Raw genomic sequence first — 18,573 nt, forward strand, 5'->3', positions numbered from 1 at the left:
TTAGTCACGTTTGTCAATGCACAAATTCAACCATTCATATTTTTAATTACCGATAAGCAAAAAGTATGAAAAGTTGATATTTTGAAAATATATATCGTGACGAATCTAACAAGATCCCACATGATTATAATTTTCAGTATGTATAAAGCACAAAATACAATCAAAGGAGAGAGTGTGAATAGTGCTAAAGTCAAAACTTGTCAATTAAAAAAAACGGAGGTAGTATAAAAGTAAAATTAAAATTTCCAAGAGTTAAGCAAGATTACACAACTACTTCAGAAATCAGCAGCTGACAATGCTGATCCTGGACGCCCCCCCTCCCAAACCAAAATTATTTTTGGTACTCTGCATCATGTATGGGAACCCCTGGTTGGTCGGCAAACATGATTACGCTTACGAGCATGATCTACACTGTGATGTTGCGTTCGACAAGCATGGCCATACCAGCAGTCTTGCCTGCTTGATGCCTCTGGCGGTAGAAGCTATAAAATAAACAAGGAAAGCAAACAATAATGAATGACAAGATTTGAAGGAGAAACATGCAAGTGCAGAAAGAATGAGAACAGGCACCCATGGCAAATCCAAAACATGGCAGAATATTCGGGAATCAGCTCATGTCTCATGAGTGGCAATTACTATAAAATTTACATTAACAGTTCCTCAACCTATCTCAAAATAATTTACAGATAATTATGACTTTTGAAATCAAAATTTGTCAATTATAACTAGTATTGAAATTTCAAGTTATATCAGTAATAAAAAGCTATACCAAAAATTTAAACATCAATTATAGAACAGGCATTTTAGATTTTTAACATAGCTACAACCTACAAATAAGCAAGTAGAGTTGATCGAGGTCAAATAAAGCTTGGCCAATTCCCGTTTATTGAGTAAATAAACAAGCTTAAACTTAGCAAATGAGCAAAACTTGGACAACTTCATGTTCAACTTATTAATGTTTGCGAATTCTGAGTAAATATTACAGAGCACAATTTGTGATATAATCGAGGCCTTTAGAGTGAGCTGAACAATCTAAGTAAGCATACTCATTTTGGGACCAGTCACTACAAACAAGACATGAAAGCCTTTTGCTTTAACTTGCACAATCAGGCGGTTATACCAGGACGGTAAATCAAGCAGATAATTAGCAAACATGTATAAGAGCCTACAATTACAAAACATTGGCAGCCTTTAGAGCTAAAAGTCTGTTTACTAGCAAACAAGAATAATGAAAGAATGGCAGAAGTGCTTACATGGATAGGCAATGAAATCCGGAACCAGTAAAGAAGAAATGAAACCAGTGTGTTGTAACAATCACTGCACAAAATTGGGCCAAGAAATGGCAAAGAATTTTAGGAAAACAACTATGAAATGCTAAGTGTAGAATTATGGATTGTGTCAAGTCAACCTGAGTTCTCCGAGTCAAACAGCACATGATATAACATTATAACCCTTATTATAAGAAAACATCAAAGCAACTTACCTGCAGACATGAGTGCCAGCAGTTATCATCTCAGGATGCTTCAAATGCAATCGTGAACGATCTGTGGGCCACACATAAAATTTTAAAAAAAATGCAGGTTCAGGGCTGCGTGCTCATTATGCAAATTGTTAAAAAAAGAAACTGCATGCTAAAAAAAACCAAAAACATAATCAAAGATATATGAGACTATGGGAAGCAAATTAAAGTTATTGGGATTAAGTTCCTAAACCAAACACAGAAAGTGCATGCCAAGTGACATTTGTAAGAATCATCCTTATTGCCTGTTTTTAATCACAACCATACCCATTGCATTAAAAAAAAAAAAAAAAAAAAAAAAAAGGATGATCTAGTCACTAGCTTTATTTAGAATTTAGATAAGCTCTGATATCATAACCAAGTCTAAAAGACATAATTTCAATCAGATGCACAGTAAGATTTCAATACATAGCCCAGCCTAGAGCTCAGAAAGAAATATATCAGTCATGGAGGGAAGTACGTATGTTAAAATGGTAATCATACAAACAAAAAAAATAAAAAAAATTACATTGTCACAATTGCTGATGGAGGAAGCTTGGTACTATATTGCTCTATGGTAAAAACAGGCCAAAAATTTCATTAGTACAAAGTGGTGTTATCAAGACCCTTTATAGAAGTTTGTAAAAAGAACCATAGTGTGTTAGGATGAGGGAAGTAAGGAGAGGTAGAGCAATGGAACTATTTTACTAAGATTTGGAATAGGAGAGGAAGGGAAATAATTGGAGGGTAAAAGAACCATCGTCACTTAAATGGGTGAAGTAGTTAGAGGAATAAGCTTCCAAGATTTGGAGTTTATTTTTATTGATGCAGCACCTTTATGTCTATGATGACACCTTGAAAATTGAGAAACAACAAGCCTCGAAAAGGATATTATCTAATGGGTGATAAGGAAAGTAATGTAGCTCCAACTAAGGAGAGTATTTTCAAATGGACTCCAATTATTGCTGAAACAAGCAACTCCTGAAGCAGCTTGTGGTGTAAACGACTCCTCAATCAGCCGCACTGCAAACTAAATGATGAACATAGTGATAATACAATAAATCATAAGTTCTGCAATTGGGAGTAGCCTAATAGTGTCTTCCCTGTGTTCTATACGAGAAGTTCAAACCTCCAAGTACACTATTTCTAATTTGATTGCCACAATATGGTTTTTTGATGGAAGATTGGTAGTTTCTGAACTATCATAAGAAATCCAATAACAGTTTTCTCTCCAATAAATCCATATCAATGAAAAAGGTTCATAAAAAGGAAAACTGTAAATTTGGGCCAGGAGAAACCCCAGACCCTTAGTGCCAATGATTATTTACCATGAAGATGCATCTTCTAGGTAGTGGCTGTGGACCTATGGTTCCAAAACTTATTCTTCAATTGGTATATTTGTTTCATCTTATCTTAATTTATTTCAGAAAAACTAAATTCAGAAAAAATAAGTTTTTTAGACAGTTACACACAAACAAGACAATTTCATACAAGATTAGTTCAGACAAAAATCTCAAAATTGATTCAGACAAAATATGTCCAGATAATTTCAGATAAGTTCTGATAAATTATTTTAAACAAAATAAGTTGAACCATACATTCTTAATCAGCATAATTTGGTAGAAGTCGATCACAAGTGAATTATTTCTGTAAAAGTTCTTTACATTATATTCTACTGCATGAAATAATGCTCAACACTGTGAATAGCATCCAGAAGGTAAACTCTAATATGATTTACTCGGTAGAAGATATGACATTTACATCTTAGCAGGTAGGAAAGATCACACAATGAAAGAATAGAGCATGTAAAATGAAATTCAATACATTCATGAGCTTAGAGCACCTAGAAGGTCCATTTCTGTGCTTTTTCTGAAATAAAAAAAAATAAAATAAATAACAATAAGGATTCCAGAAATTTGACAACAACCAGAACATCCTTCGAGGTTACATAACATCACCTCTTATGTATGACAAACAGTAACAAATAAAATAAAATAAAATAAAAACACAGCATTACCAATTTCTCGGTTGTCCAATTTTGTAATCCATTCAGCAATCACTTCTTGTAGTGTTGTACCCATCTGTCTAATGCACCTATTTGTGATCTACGAAATGAATCCATAAGGTAATGAACAAAAAAAAAAAAAAAAAATCAGAAGAAATTAAAAGCATCAACTTTATGCAATACACACATCTTGCTCGAATTCATTCCTTTCATGCGCTGTAGAAGGGATATTAAACACTCTGTGCTCCGAGATCTAAAAAAAAAAAAAAACAAATAGCACCAGTAGATATTATTCATTAATGAGAAGAAGCAACTACAAAAAGTCAAACGATGACCAGGAATACTCTAATAACAGGAAGAAAGTGTGATATCTGTTTACACATCATTTAGAAAAAAAAAACCCCGAGAAAGCTCCTGCACCGTAGGAATTGAGAATCGAGGAGAACAACTATATCCTATGTTACTCAGACTCAGTCTGACACAAGTGCGTGTCTAAGTGTCTAACTCGGCTATTTTGTGAAAATGTTTCCATGATTTTAGCCAAAATGAAGTGTCAAAGTGTCCCACCCATGTCGGAACGTTGAGGATCTAACACACGAACTTGAGGTGAAATCAAAAGTCCAAGTAACATCGAATGTATCCTAAGTGAAGTCTAGCAAACAAATTGAGCAGGTCCGGTGCACCTAAAACTGCGAATAGCACTTAATGATGCACCAAAAGAGAACTTAGAAAATTCAAAAGCACACATATAAGCTCAGACAGACAGCCAAAGGGAAATGGCAACCCCTACTAAACAGGATAAGGTGATTATCAATCTCCCAATTGGAAAAAAAAATTATGCACATCGAGGAAGATAGATTGATTTGCTTTCGCAAGAAATTCAACAATTTGCAGTCCCATCCTTGCCCCCAGAAATAGTGTTTTTATTAGTGCGCCCCTTTGCAGAGAAGATTTGGTAAAGGCTGCTGGTTGTTTGTAATAGAGTAACCTTAGGAGGGGCGATTTGAGAAGTCTAGTATTATTAGGTGTAATAGACTAGATAATCTAATTTGCATATTTATATAAATAAGCAGAAATTTAAGGCTGAAAGCTTGAAATTATATTAAACTTGCTAATGATTTCTTACAAAAGGTAGTAGGTTTAGCCTACAAATCTCATATTAGTAACTTTAAGTCACAACTCTCAAAAGGATTCACTCCAAAATTTTGCCTACCTTCTCCTTTCTCCCCTCTCTCTATTTATCCTAAAGCTAAAGATTATCAACCTAATGTAATAGACTAACCTTAGGAGGGGCAATTTGGAAAGTCTAGTATTATTAAGATACGTAATCAAACAAAAGACACATCAGTATGAATTAGATGATTTCAGAGCATGATACATTAAATGATTATAAATTCATCAAAAAAGAGCACAAGACACAATTGATACATGTAACCAAACGAAAGTACAAAGCCAATTTAAAAACATACAGGTCTGAAAGTTTCAAGTTGGCAGATGGGGTGATGATCTGTCCTAGTAACTCCCTGAGCGTGCCAATAAGCACCACAATATGTTCTATCGCAACCACAACCTACAAAAGATTGAGCAACTAGAAATTGGGATCATATTTTCAAAATCAAGTTGTCAGCAGACTTTACAACTACATAATACAGGAAAGAAAGATTTCAATTGGCAGAATCAAGACTTGTTCCAACAGTAGTACTAATAAACAGAACATCAAACTCATTATAGCTTTATTTTCATTTTAATGAACTGGTGTAATTACAATTCAGAAAGGCATTACTCCCTAACACTACCATCCATGGTTTGCAGCTGTTGCAGCCAAATATCTTGGTTGCAATAAGCTCCAAAGAGATAAAGGCTTTGAGGTATACAGAAATACATCCAAGAAGGGATTAGGTTACATGCTTAAGCAGAATGATAAGGTTATCGTGTATGCATCTTGACAATTGAAGCATGAGAGATCCACCCAAATCAGAACCTGGAGTTAGAGCTGCCCACAGCTACACAGAAGTATTTACCTAAAAGATAAAGCAATATTACCTCTACAGGACAACATTAAGATTAATAGACCACAACTCCACAAGAGTCTCAGATACATCCTCGCTCAAGGAACTATCTATGACACAGTAGTTGGCTTGAATTTTTTTTTTAAAAAAAAAATTTATGAAATGGAGATCCAATACCAAGAGAAAAAGCCGAAGCAATCACAGATGCATTTGAGTAAAAAGTCTAGGCATAAGTAGTGAAGAAATTTCAAGCTTGGTGGCTTAGCCTTGAAATTATAGCTTATGGTCAAGTCCAGTCTTGGTATAACTATTCACAATTATTATGACTCCATTAACATTTGTAGGGATCAAAACAAATCAACCTCAATTACTCATAATGATTGAACATATTCACCAATATAATATTTATAAAATGTTCAATGTTTCAAGGTTCTCGAGAAAGCTAATAATGATAATATTAGTGATCCATTTGGTAAGTGGTAATAAATGGTGGTTATGGGAATGAAGTGCATAAATTTGTAAGAAAAATCAATCTTCATTCTCATAACAATGCTAGTTCATCCCAAATCATCTATTTTACCTCACAAATTTTCAGTTTTTCATCGCCATCCAATATGACTTTGGGGGTGGAATTGGGTGGTAATGGACTTTTATAGAGAAAAACACAAGTTAGGGAATGAGATTGCATTATAATGGAAATTAAGATGTTGCTTTGCTTTTCAAATCATCACTTAAATTCATTTACATTACCTCTCTAAATAAGTCATAAGGCCTTTGCAGCCGTCGCTATCTACTAAATAATAAAGTAGGTCAAATAAAGTGAGAGATCTAAGAAATTACAATGTTGTGGAATGCTAATATCAGATCTTGATGGCATCATCCCACCACATGCATGGCATTGCAAATGGGCAATATTCTCAGTGCAACGGAAACCTCCAGATTGAGTTCCTGTAGTAAAACAGAAGTTGCATGCGTTAGATGAGGGGAAAATGGGGATAAAAGATTGTACTCCCTCCATCCTTTTATTAAGAGCTTATTTGGGTTTTTTCACAGGAATTAAGAAAGTTGTAGATTCCTTAAAACTAATAATTGGGATATGCATGTGGGGTTAGAGAGAGATAGAGAGAAAGAAAAAGTGGTTGGAAATTATTGATGAGAGGGAGAGAGAAAGTATTGGGAATTGATGTCAAAAGTACACAAAAGAAAAAGAAAAAGGATGACAAATCATCAAAAAGAAAATAATATTGTCAAAAAGTACAACCTTTAGATAGAAATAGGCTCTTAATATTGGTTACCCCAAAATGGAATACAGATTGTTAATAAAAAGATGGATGGAGTACAAAAGATTAATTGCCAAATGAAACCCACAATGTAAAGCATTTATTCATTCCTTAAATACATCATCATAGTGGACGAAAATTCTGATTAAATTAACTATTTTTTGTAATCCAACTAGAAATGCAGATATTACCACTACACAAGATCAAAGCCACAGCCATTTTTTACTATAAAAAAATGGAAAAACCAAATAAAAGTTGAACAAAAATCATGTGGGGGACAATTGGTGATTAGTAAATGGGTGCAAAAAAGTAATGTGGAACTGTAAAAAAAAATTATTTTCATTCAAAAAACCAATTCCCTACTTTCACATTCTCCTCAAAATTTGAACTGGAGTTCTTCTAACGATTTGTATAAGGTTTGTAACATCGAAATTGATATTGTATATAGTGCGAATCTGGGTTCTGAAGTTTCAAATACATAAAGAAGAACAGAAAGAGTCTAATTGGTCTCAAACATTATTTTCCTTTCTTCAATTCCTATCCAGACAAAAACTTGTATACATCAAACTGTATATTGTCAGCTACAACATAGAAGATTTAACAAGTCAAGTTTAGTTGACAGTAAAATTCACTTGCAAGTTAAGAAAATCTGATAATTAATCTAAAATATATTCTGAATCCCAATCATATGAATGAAGGTGTGATTTTCATTTCCAATTTGCTTCATTGGTATAAGTGATTTTTCAAAATAAAAGAATTTTTATGAAACAAGACGAGAACAAGAAAGAAAAATGCATGACCACATAAAGATGTGAAATTAGCCCATATCTTATAGCTACAAATTTGGAGCACTTTCTTAGCACTGAAAAAATAATTTATTTAAAGCACTATGAAAGGGAGTAATAATGATAACTCCCTCCGTCATTTATGGATCTTCCCATTTGCATTTCAGCGATATATAATGCACATCTTTGACCATGAAAATTTGACATTATGATAATACATATTGGTACAAACCTAAAAAGATCTGACATGATAATTTTTTTTTCTTATATCATCAAATACAGGAAAAGTTATCTTACTTTAACCTCTAGAACAGTAAGCACGAAGATCTTTAAAGAATTGATGGGAGTATACCATTTAGGCGTAAAGTTATATTAACAATCAATTAAAAAATTTAGGAGCATAAAATAAAAGTTACGAGATGCATGGTCAATTAAAAATATGTATTAACTGCTTAAACAAGAGTACAATACCACATTGAGGACATGGTAATTCCATTTCTACACGCTCTTCATGAATTAGTGAACGCGCCCTCTTTTGACGATTTCCTTTTCCGTTTGTAATGACCTAAAAAGCAAAAGCAATCTAATTGGTCTAAATAAAGTAAATGACGAGACTCTTTACCACCTTCCTTAACCCCAAACCCTCAAATTTTCATGAATTTCATGAAATTCATAAACAAGTAATTTTGGGGGCCAAATAATCTGGAAACAGGGGGAGAAAATTATGAAGAAGCATAAATATATGCAGAAAACAATTGACACCATTTAAGCAAGCTTATACAGAAACAAATCATTTAAATTTTTTGAATTCAATCATCAATTATAAATTGATAACAGGACCGTGATGAAAAGGAAGAAGGCTGTCGGGGAGAGGGATACTGGCAATATAGAGAACGGGAAATGGAAGGGAAAGCGTCATTATCATTTTCTGCTTAGGAGTTAATGAAATGAGCATGTAGCATAATATCAATGTAAAAAAAGAACAGGAGACGAAAGTTTCTTACAGCAATCATGTTATTGCATCTCAAAGTTTACTCTGATTTTCTTTGAAATTTCCCTTTTTAAAAATGATATAGCACCAAGAAATTAAAGAGATCAGGTTAACCTATGACATCATGCAACTCTAAAAATATTCACAAATAAACAACAACAAAACCAATTTTCAATGAGCGATAAAAAACTCTAGAGCACCATGATTATGGTCCTTATTAATATCTTAATCATAGATGCTGAAGTAACCACTCACAAGGTTGGATTTGATGGTTGCATAAGAATCTAATATAGCAAGTTCTTCCGCAGAGCGCCGTAATGAAGCATCTGCCTGCAAAATGTCCTACAGAAAAAAGAAGCACATCACTGAAGCTCACTCCAAAAGCTGCAAGCATTCTGATTTCAAAATCATGTAAAATGATTGCATTCTTCAATAATACTTCCTGAGATAGGCAATGTTAGGTCCAAATACTGGCAAAGTATTCTATATGACAGATGGACAGCTATCATTATCTTCTGTGGTTATTACCAAAAAAAAGGCTTTCAATACCACTAAAAATCAGATCAGAGATTAGTATTGTCAGCTTGTAGACTATTGTTTGCAAACAAATTAGGGCCCTGTCCTATTCACCTTATTTTCACTTATTTCCAGAAAAAACAAATTCAAATAAGTCCAGGCAAGATAAGCTCGGGGAAAATAAGTTCTAATAAGGGTTATTAAGGGCAACCCAAGTTCAAATCTCAACTAAAAGAAGCTTTAATAAGTCCAGATAAGATAAGTTCAAATCATTCCAGATAAGATAAGAAAAAATCAGGTGAATAGAGCGCACCCTAAGAGAGTTTCAGTTAGAGATCAATAAACAAACATGCTAACATGTAAGCTTAGACAAAGAACAATTGTCTTATACATTGACAACAGTGATGACAAGGCAGAGGTGGATTATATGAGAGTTAATATATCCAGTGATTAAAATTGCAAGATGGTATTAACAGAAAAGCACAACCAGTCTAACTTTACATCTAAACAATAACTCTACAATTTTGAACCGATACGTTCATCATATTAATTATGGCATACATGAATAAGATGGGTGAGAAGAAAACAAGTTGATAACTTTACGCTATTTTACATCACTCAACCGGCAATGCATATTAATCATATTCATTCCAAAAAATGGACATTTAGACAAAGGAGGAAGAATGTTGTAGCACCTCCTCAATACCATGAAGAAAATGGTTTCTTCCAACAAATTGCACAACTGCTCTACACTGGGGGCATAAGACACTAGAATGTTTCTTCTGACACCTCTTTAACCACTCTGAGAAGCACCCGTTGCTGATAACATCAAGAACATATGCAGCAGAAGCTGATTAGTCCAAGCAAATAATCCATTCCTTTTTAGCTTAAACCACTTAGGCTAGCCAATATAATTGTCAATGAAACTAAAATTGACAAACCAGAAATTATGAAGGCAAGGAGCTACTGTCACAACATCATGCCAAACATTCAAGCAAATGCAGCATTTTGTGTGCTCTGAATCTAGAAAAATCTGAAGAAAAAAACCACATTTGCAACCATAGTAAGAAGAAAAAAAATATATTTCAACCTCTTACTATTCAAAGTAGAACAGTTCTCAAACTATTAGCATAAACCAACCTTCAACTTATTCTCAAAGCGGTGTTCTTGGACAGGCATCACCTCAAATTTAAAGCTTAGATGCTCTGTGTACCAAAAAAGTTAAATTAATTGAGACCGTAAAACTCAGAATGTTACCAAGTGCTAGTGTTTCATATAATGATAGTATATCTCTGAAAATTACATATAGCCATATTGGAGACCTTGACACAGTAATGCAGTATAAGGAAAAAAATAACATAAAAAATAGGGTTTCGCGGGTGGGGGCGGTCGACGGTTTTGCGGTTAGGGAGGGGGAGGGGTTTCGTGGGAGGAGAGAGCTTTTAAGGTGGTTTGGGCCTTTAGGGGGAAGGGGAGGGGCGGCAGGGGTGGCTGGGTGGTGGGGGTCTTCTTGTTGGCCGAAGAAAAAAGGAAATAGAAGGAAAGAGGTGGTTGTGTGGTGGTGGTATGGTGGCTTTTACTCCCTTTCTTATTTATAACAAACAACTTAGTAAATGTATGAGTTTTTGTTTCCATTCACCCTGCTTACCTTTCTTAAGCTCATTCCCTTACTCTTTGATGAACCAAACGGCCCCTAATTATAAAGCTTTGAATTTCATAAAACAAAATTCTAAAATACTTTGGGTTAATAAGTGAGAATTCCAAAATTTAGAGGATAAAGTACTCCCTCTATCCACAAATAAAAGTCTCATTTCTCCCAAAAAAAAAAAAAAAAAAAAAAAAAGCCTTGTCTGTTGTCTCTAAAAACAGAATCTCGTTTCACTTTTAACTATTATGTATTCAGCTTTAATCAGCAAAACTCTACGATCTTTTTTATTTTTAATTATTCACTTTTAATCAACCAAGCCCCACTATCTTGTTTTTATATTCACCTATAATTAACCAAACTCCACTCCCTTATTTTTTTTATCCACCATCCTAAAATCATGTGATCAATGCAAATGGGACTTTGTCAAGGGACGAACTGACGAAGAGAATAACATTTGAACGAAAGCAATATGCTATAAACCAATGTTGCCTGATAACCTAATCCTCACGTATAGCACATTGAAAAAGGTGAATTATACTACACATAAAGTGGTAATTTTAGGCCCAGTTTAACAAATTGCGTAGTGCATCACATATCATACTAACTCTAATACTCGCATATTAGGCAACTTAGAGTTAAAACCAACCTGTGGTAAATAATATTTTAAATTGCATAATCATGAATAAGGTGCTTGCTTTAGCTGATAAAATTAGATTCACGTGATCCAAATATATTCATTGCTCATTATATTAATAGAAAGTCATTGGTTGCCTCATGAAATTTGTTTGTCTAGCTTTCTCATATTTCCTTTTGTTTTTAGTCATTGGTTGCCTCATGAAATTTGTTTGTCTAGCTTTCTCATATTTCCTTTTGTTTTTAGTCATTGGTTGCCTCATGAAATTTGTCTCTCTAAGAATTATCGAGTTTAGGCTCAATAAAATCTGGATTTGCAGAACAAAGCTAGGAGTTAATGAGTTATGCCCTCATAAAATTAGGGGTGGCAATTTGAGTCAACGGATCAAGTTCGGGTCGATTTCGGGTTGTGCTTAAAAACTACTTCCTCACTTTTTAATACTTGCAACACTTCTCTAAAATCGAAATGTTATAATACTTACAACACACTGTAATTGAAATTTTTTTTTGGTAAAAGCTATACTATTACCCTTATTTAAAGCTCATGACCCACATAATTATACTCCTAACAATCTCTAAACCCCATTTGATGTGTATTAAAAACATGTGGACCCACTTTTCTTGAATAACGTGAAAAAGTATGTGTTGCAAGTATTAAAAAACGGAGGAATTATTAAAAATAGTGTAAAACTTAATATTATTACAAAATATGATAATTAGGTCAAATTAGGATGAATTCGGGTTGTTCGGGTTCGATTCGGTTCGGATTCAGGTTTCTCTCAGTAACTTTGTGTTGTGATCAGGTCGGGTTATTGGGCTCGCATCAGGGATTGCGAGCACTACATTAAACTATGATGTTCTACTGCTTACAATCCATAACTGCCTACAATCCGAAGTTGTGGTTCAGTTACGTTTATGATTTCATCGCTTTATTTATCTTCTTCAGATTTAATGGCATATATGGTAGACAAGTTGATGGTGGTTAATGATGGTCAAGCTAATGGAGGTCTTCAATTCTTTGTCAGAGGTTATATGCTAGAGTTCAAGATACTAAACTAGTTTCACCCTTATTAAATTGAGCTTGCTTTTATTTATGTCTTTTTGAGTTTTATGAGCAAAATATGATATTAATTCATCATGAAAATGATTTGGTATACAACTTTAGTCTGGTTCTATGATTTGACCTATATTATTGTTTATATAAGTTCTAAGACACCAAAACAGCCTAACAAGTATTAAGTAATGCCCTTTCAAACAAAAGTTAAGTCCACTTCCTTCGCCGATAATCTTAAACAAACATGACAAAGTGACAAATATTGAGGATTAGCCTACAATTTGCAATTTGATATGTAGAGCAGAACATTCATTTTCACCACAAAGATAAAGTGAGGCCTTGGTTACATGATAATCATGTCCTAATATTGCAAACCTTCTAAAAATGAATAACTGACCTTTTTTAGTGGAAGCTGGCACTATTTCACAGCCACACTTAATACCAACTACATCTTCACTCTCCAATACAGCCCCATCAATGAGTATAAAATTTGACCTGCATTTATTATAAGATCACCAGAAAAAAGTAAGAGATCAAGGATAAATCTGGAATGCTAAAGGATACCTACATTTCAAAACAAGAAAGAGCAACAACTATATGAAAAAGATAGACCCTGCCCCTACATTAAATATATGGTTATCTGAAAAGGTAAAGGAACAACCTGGAAAGTAAATGGTACCTACACTTCAAAACAAGAATGAGCAAGATATATTTACTCATGGTTGGCACTGAGCCATGGTGAGCTGGCACACACCCCATGCCATGGTATGAAGACTATGAATAGGCAGCAGGCCAATGACATTCAATATCCTGAGTTACGACATTATACATAAGGGTCATGCCAAGCCAAGTCATGCCTCTCCACCAAGAATGCAGCCCAAACATGGCACAATAGGTAGCCAAGGCCAATGATTGCCATGAAGACTTTCTTAAAGGCACATTCAATACATCAAATGATGAATTGATACTCACTCCATATCACAATTACTTCATGTTTGAAATTGACACAGAGATTAAAAACAGCTGCTAAATATAAAATTAAAAAGGGAAAAACTGAAAGTCTATAACGAGGTCAAAACAAGTGAAGAGATTGGGAAAAGGAAAAAAAAAAGAGAGAGAGAGAGATAAGGAATAAAAGTAAGTGTTAGAGGAAGAACTTAGATTGTGAGAGAGGAATGCTTTTTAATATTATGTTTCTGGGGAAGCCCATCACGTTGACTCACTGTACCAGGAAGAGCCAGCCTCATGCCACCTAAAAAAGACAGCCTCGGCATAGCTGGCCACCTCAAGGAGCCTCATGCCGGCATGGTCGGGTGGAAGCCTCATAGATATATGTATAAAACAGATAATTAAATATAAGCTCATATACATACTCTTCTCAAAAGACAACTAAGGAACTCATCTGGAACGTCCAAACTACCATATCCGATGGTTATATTTTGCAATGTACAAACGGACATTGTCCCAGCATTTGAGGGGAGACTCTTCCAATCCAAATCTGCCAAACTGTCCACATATGGCCTTAACTCAAGCTTGCATCTCTTTTATACCTCCTCTTACTTCCTCCATTTCCAATGAGAGGGAAATAGCAAATTAAAATCCAACCCCCACCCCAACCAAACTGTTCCCAAAATGGCTTCGAGCCTGCATCTCCTTTTTCCCTCCTCTCACTGCCTCTTCTTCTGCTCTAGTGATGGGGAAATAGCTAAAAAATGAAACCCCCTCTCTCTCTCTCTCTCGTTCAGTTCACTTTGCAAAAGTGTAAATTGGCTCAACATAGAAGATAGAATCAAATGGCAAAAGGTATGATCAATCTTTATATTGCCAAACTTGGGTACATGTTTATATACCAGACTTTCCATGATCCAATTTACAATTTTACAACACTCGTGATACTCGGACTCTTTATTTCACCCCTCTCTCTCTCTCGTTCAGTTCACCCCTCCTTTTCCCCCTCTCTCTCTCTCTCGTTCAGTTCACTTTGCACAAGTGTAAACTGGCTCAACATAGAAGATAGAATCAAATGGCAAAAGGTATGATCAATCTCTATATTGCCAAACTTGGGTACATGTTTATATACCAGACTTTCCATGATCCAATTTACAATTTTACAACACTCGTGATACTCGGACTTTTTATTTCACCACAAGTATGCGACAATCAGACATGGAAGGACACTTTGACATTTACAACGCTATAGTGTTTAAGTAGTATATTTACTCCATATAAGTAAATTACACACCCCAAAGTCTCTTTTCTTCCCTTTGACCTTCAGTAGTCATGTCCAAGAGTTGAAAAGCAGTATCCTATGAATGAAAACCCTAAATATGAGGTGTCAAGAAGACAGGGGAAGTATATCATCACTATTGCTTTTATAGTATATAAAATCTATATAAGTAAATTGCACACCCCAAATTTTCTTTTCTTCCCTTTGAACTTCAGGCCCTCTCTCCATTTTCATTAGTTGTTAATAATGGAGTGATGGATCCAAATACCAAGTTAGGCATAAATTCCATAATATATCCCTACCGTGTCGTGTCAAAACAGTAACAACAAAAATGTCATCTACGATTAAAGTCAATGCCTCTTTTTCAATAGGTTATCTTCCACCTTTCGACATCTCCAAAACTCATACACCTCATTTTCAGCTCACCTCTATAGTATCTAGCAACCAACTTACCAACTTCATGCTCTGGACCCTAACCCACATTACACTATTCTGACCTTATCTCCCCAAAACTATGTTCCTCTCCCTAATCCTCTTCTTCCCTCTTCTGTCTAACTTTCATTTACTCTTGCAAACACATCTATCCAACAACTACCACTGATTCTCTTTTTGAGGAATGAACATCTATCACAGCCAATATATACATTTAACCATGTGACTCATGGTTCCCCTGCGAATCAAGATGATAACCTCAATGTGCCAAAGCTTTGACAAGCCACAAATTACACCATGATCAAGAGCAGCTACAGCGAACATTCACGTTCACATGCCTTGCCCAGCCATGATCAACGAGTTTCAGGCTAACTTACTCTTATGATCCCTTACTGCCTTCCTGGACATGATCATGGGTTCTTTGGAGATTTATATTCTTCAACTATTTGAACCTATCACATCATGGTTCTTTTAGAACGCAAGGGCATACACTTTTGAACCTATCTAATAAAAAGTGTATTCACGGTCAAAACTCAATGAAAGTACAACTATGATCTAAAACCTTAAGGCATAATGCATGTAATTGCTTAATTAAAAAATCAGTCATTCATGTAAATAATATTCTATACATGGTCCAATATTATTAAAAACTATAAGTTCATTAAAAAGTTTTTATACATCAAAAATCATATCAAGTGATGTTAAGAAAACTTGATTTTTTCTTTTTAAAAAAAAAATAAAATAAACCTACCCCTCCCCTCCCCTTCCCCCTCAAATATTTTGTATAACTCAAAATTCTACCCAATTTATTCTGTTTTGATAAAGCCCCTCATCAAAATCTATTAGCTCGAAAGGAAGCACGACAAGATGTGTACCTTTTGTTTCTGATAGTGGCTGAACATCGATCAGAGTTCCTTATTATCTGGCACCATTCAAGCTTATCAGAAGTAGACGAGATCTGTGAACATACAATTGTATTATCTGAGCTAATCTCAATGCTTGCATAGCTTGAATCAGATGGCACTACAAAGATGTAAAAGAAACTAAAGGTTATTTGAACTCGTATGTTAAGAAAATGAAACCAACAATAATTTCTTTTCAAAACATAAAAAATCATATTCGCTGGTTCTAAACAAAGGTCCATTCAGTGAAAAACACATGATCAGAAATGGCATCAAAAGAAAGTGTATTTGAAATGAAAACAAGATGATGCCTCACTGGAAAAATCTTCCCAACTCGCCATTAAATATTATGTCATACTCATCTAGCATCAAATTTCCTAAATTAATATCCTGCTACAATATACTTTAATCTGGTGTTTGACGGAAAGCATCTCGAGAAACTTTTGGTTTAAAACCAATTACAATATAATAATAAATAAAAATGAAGAAGATAAGAAAAGAAAAAACAGAAGGAACCCCCTAAAACTGAACCTTTGCTATTGGATTGAGGCAGTATATCCCATTACTTGTCTGTCCTCTCTACAATTATAAATTTCCTAATTCCTAAAGTCCTAGTAAAACTGTTCAATACAAGCATGCAATTTGGTCTGTTTTGGCATGATTTACAAAAGGAACTAAGCTTAGCAAAAAGTCAATGTCTCAAGGTAGCAAGGTACTACTCGAGCAGGAATAAGCGATAGCCACAGCGATTTCGGGATTAGCAAAGTTATTCCATGTACAATGACTCTAAAGTTGAACTTCCATATAGTTACAGCTAAAAGACGGAAACTTTTGGATGGGATGAACAATGAAATACTTGTTTTTTTTTTTTAATTTAAAGAGTGAACATGAAATACATCCAACAAAGGTATTGACGATTTGGCATTTAGCAAAAATACATTGTAATTACCAATAAAAATGTTATTTCATAACACTAAATTTAGACATTCTAACACTTGGAGACATAAATTGGCACAATTGCGAAAATTAGAACCTTGGAAAAATCTTTAATTCTTGCTAATATCAGTAATCTACTTCCAAAAGAAAAATGCAGTCTTGTAAACAAAGAAAAGCATCCCACCATAATCAAACACCAAAAAAATGTATGATTATATCTAATAATTTACAAAATGCATGATAACAGAAACTAAGAAAAACCCAGTTCATAATTCCATAAAATTCACAAATTCCAACATATAATAGCATTAAAGGTCAATTGAATTAGGAGGGTTTTCTTCCAAAAAAAATATTGCCTAGAAAAATTCCAGAGAATAATGGTATAACTATATGATAGACAGAAATTTAAATATGGAAATTAATGTACCAAGTTTGGCCCAAACTTCATCAGTGGAATTTGAACCAGATGATTGCCCAACGTCCATTGAATTTTTTTTCTGGGTTTGATTTTTTTTTTTTTTTTTTTTTTAGATTAATTTTTCTTAAATTTTGCAGAAAAAAAAAAAGAATTGGATTTTTAAAATGGTGATGAAAGTGGGTTGCCACTATAGAGAAGCTTGTGAAGGAAGATGGAGACTAAAAGAAACCAATTTGCTACCTCCTTGGAGTAATTCGTACGAAGTACTACTACGTAGTATTTACTTTGGTTTTTTATTTGTTTTATTTAAAGTAAAGAAAAAAAAAATAAAGACATTAATAAACAAGGCCGCCCCAATTACTCAAAATGAGAAACAAAATTACACATAAAATTGATTTTTTAAGAAGTTAAATTTGTAAAATCAAAGGTAAAACCACTACTTTAAGTAGCGGTTTATGGGCAAAATCGCTACTTGGTTTATGGAAAAATCGCTACTTTAAAACACAGTAAAAAAAAAAGTGCTCTTATTTACGTATTTGCCATTTGAGAAACATAGTTTGTTTCTCATGTTGAGAAAGTTGGAATTTCTCTTAGTAAACATGTTCACGAAATTGTTTGTTCAAAAAAAAAAAAAAAAATAAATAAATAAATAAAAATAAAAAATAAAAAATCTTCACGAAGTTGTAGGTTGATTTTGAGCACGAACAATGGCTAGCTACAATATGCATCTTTGTTTCCTATGTCATAATTAAGTTATAAGCTTTTGAAACTATGGCGGGAGATCAAATAGGAGACCCACACCTAGGGCGAGGATGGTCTCGGCTTCACGAGTCGTGGAGCGAGGATAGGTATAAAAATTATATCCGCCATGATTGATGGGGCGGTGGAGGATAATTTTATATTGTATCTACCCCATATATGCCTTGCCCTGCCTTATTCGCCCGTCCCATTTCGTACTAGCCTCATAACAGCACACATATATTAAAAAAATTCTTTTATATCGTTTTATAACAATCTATATCTAGTCTATAATAAACCAATAATGTCACGTATCATACTTGCCTTTAATTTTTTTTTTCTATTTATTAAAACATCTATAAAAATTATTAATTTTGGTAATTCATCCCATGTAATCAATGTTATCTCTTTATGTTCCCACCTTTTCATTTTTGGCATTATGAATGCCACGAAGTATAACGTTAAAATCATTATGTATTCCATAACATGCAAAATTCAATT

At 34.1% G+C, this 18,573-nt stretch overlaps 1 protein-coding gene across 3 annotated transcripts; it reads right to left on the reverse strand.

Moving 5' to 3' along the window:
• Window positions 1-179: 179 nt before the first annotated feature.
• On the reverse strand, window positions 180-17,705 carry LOC110700142 (E3 ubiquitin-protein ligase CHFR-like). 3 transcript variants are annotated; one of them, XM_021877635.1, is made up of 15 exons: window positions 17,344-17,705; window positions 15,954-16,036; window positions 12,817-12,914; window positions 10,225-10,289; window positions 10,026-10,117; window positions 9,780-9,903; window positions 8,824-8,910; window positions 8,049-8,142; window positions 6,353-6,460; window positions 4,973-5,073; window positions 3,691-3,756; window positions 3,516-3,603; window positions 1,484-1,544; window positions 1,254-1,317; window positions 180-482 (listed from the first exon to the last, which is right to left on the reverse strand). In XM_021877635.1, exons 1-15 carry the CDS (start codon window positions 17,362-17,364, stop codon window positions 351-353), a joined length of 1,284 nt encoding a protein of 427 aa, XP_021733327.1. In that variant the 5' UTR covers window positions 17,365-17,705; the 3' UTR covers window positions 180-350. The 3 variants fall into 3 exon arrangements, with proteins under 3 accessions (XP_021733327.1, XP_021733325.1, XP_021733326.1); XM_021877633.1 differs by having other exon boundaries at window positions 15,954-16,101; window positions 17,344-17,704; XM_021877634.1 differs by lacking the exon at window positions 3,691-3,756 and having other exon boundaries at window positions 15,954-16,101.
• Window positions 17,706-18,573: the final 868 nt, after the last annotated feature.

This window comes from Chenopodium quinoa, unplaced genomic scaffold, assembly GCF_001683475.1.
Source record: "Chenopodium quinoa cultivar QQ74 unplaced genomic scaffold, ASM168347v1, whole genome shotgun sequence".
Taxonomy (NCBI): domain Eukaryota; kingdom Viridiplantae; phylum Streptophyta; class Magnoliopsida; order Caryophyllales; family Amaranthaceae; genus Chenopodium; species Chenopodium quinoa.

Excerpts from the sequence above, each read along its gene's own strand:
- LOC110700142 (XM_021877633.1), bottom strand. The coding sequence starts at position 17,401 with ATGGACGTTGGGCAATCATCTGGTTCAAATTCCACTGATGAAGTTTGG. Across the intron at positions 16,102-17,343 it reads TGAAGTTTGGGCCAAACTTG|TGCCATCTGATTCAAGCTAT; the intron begins GTACATTAATTT and ends ACATCTTTGTAG. Across the intron at positions 3,604-3,690 it reads GGAATGAATTCGAGCAAGAT|ATCACAAATAGGTGCATTAG; the intron begins GTGTGTATTGCA and ends TTCATTTCGTAG.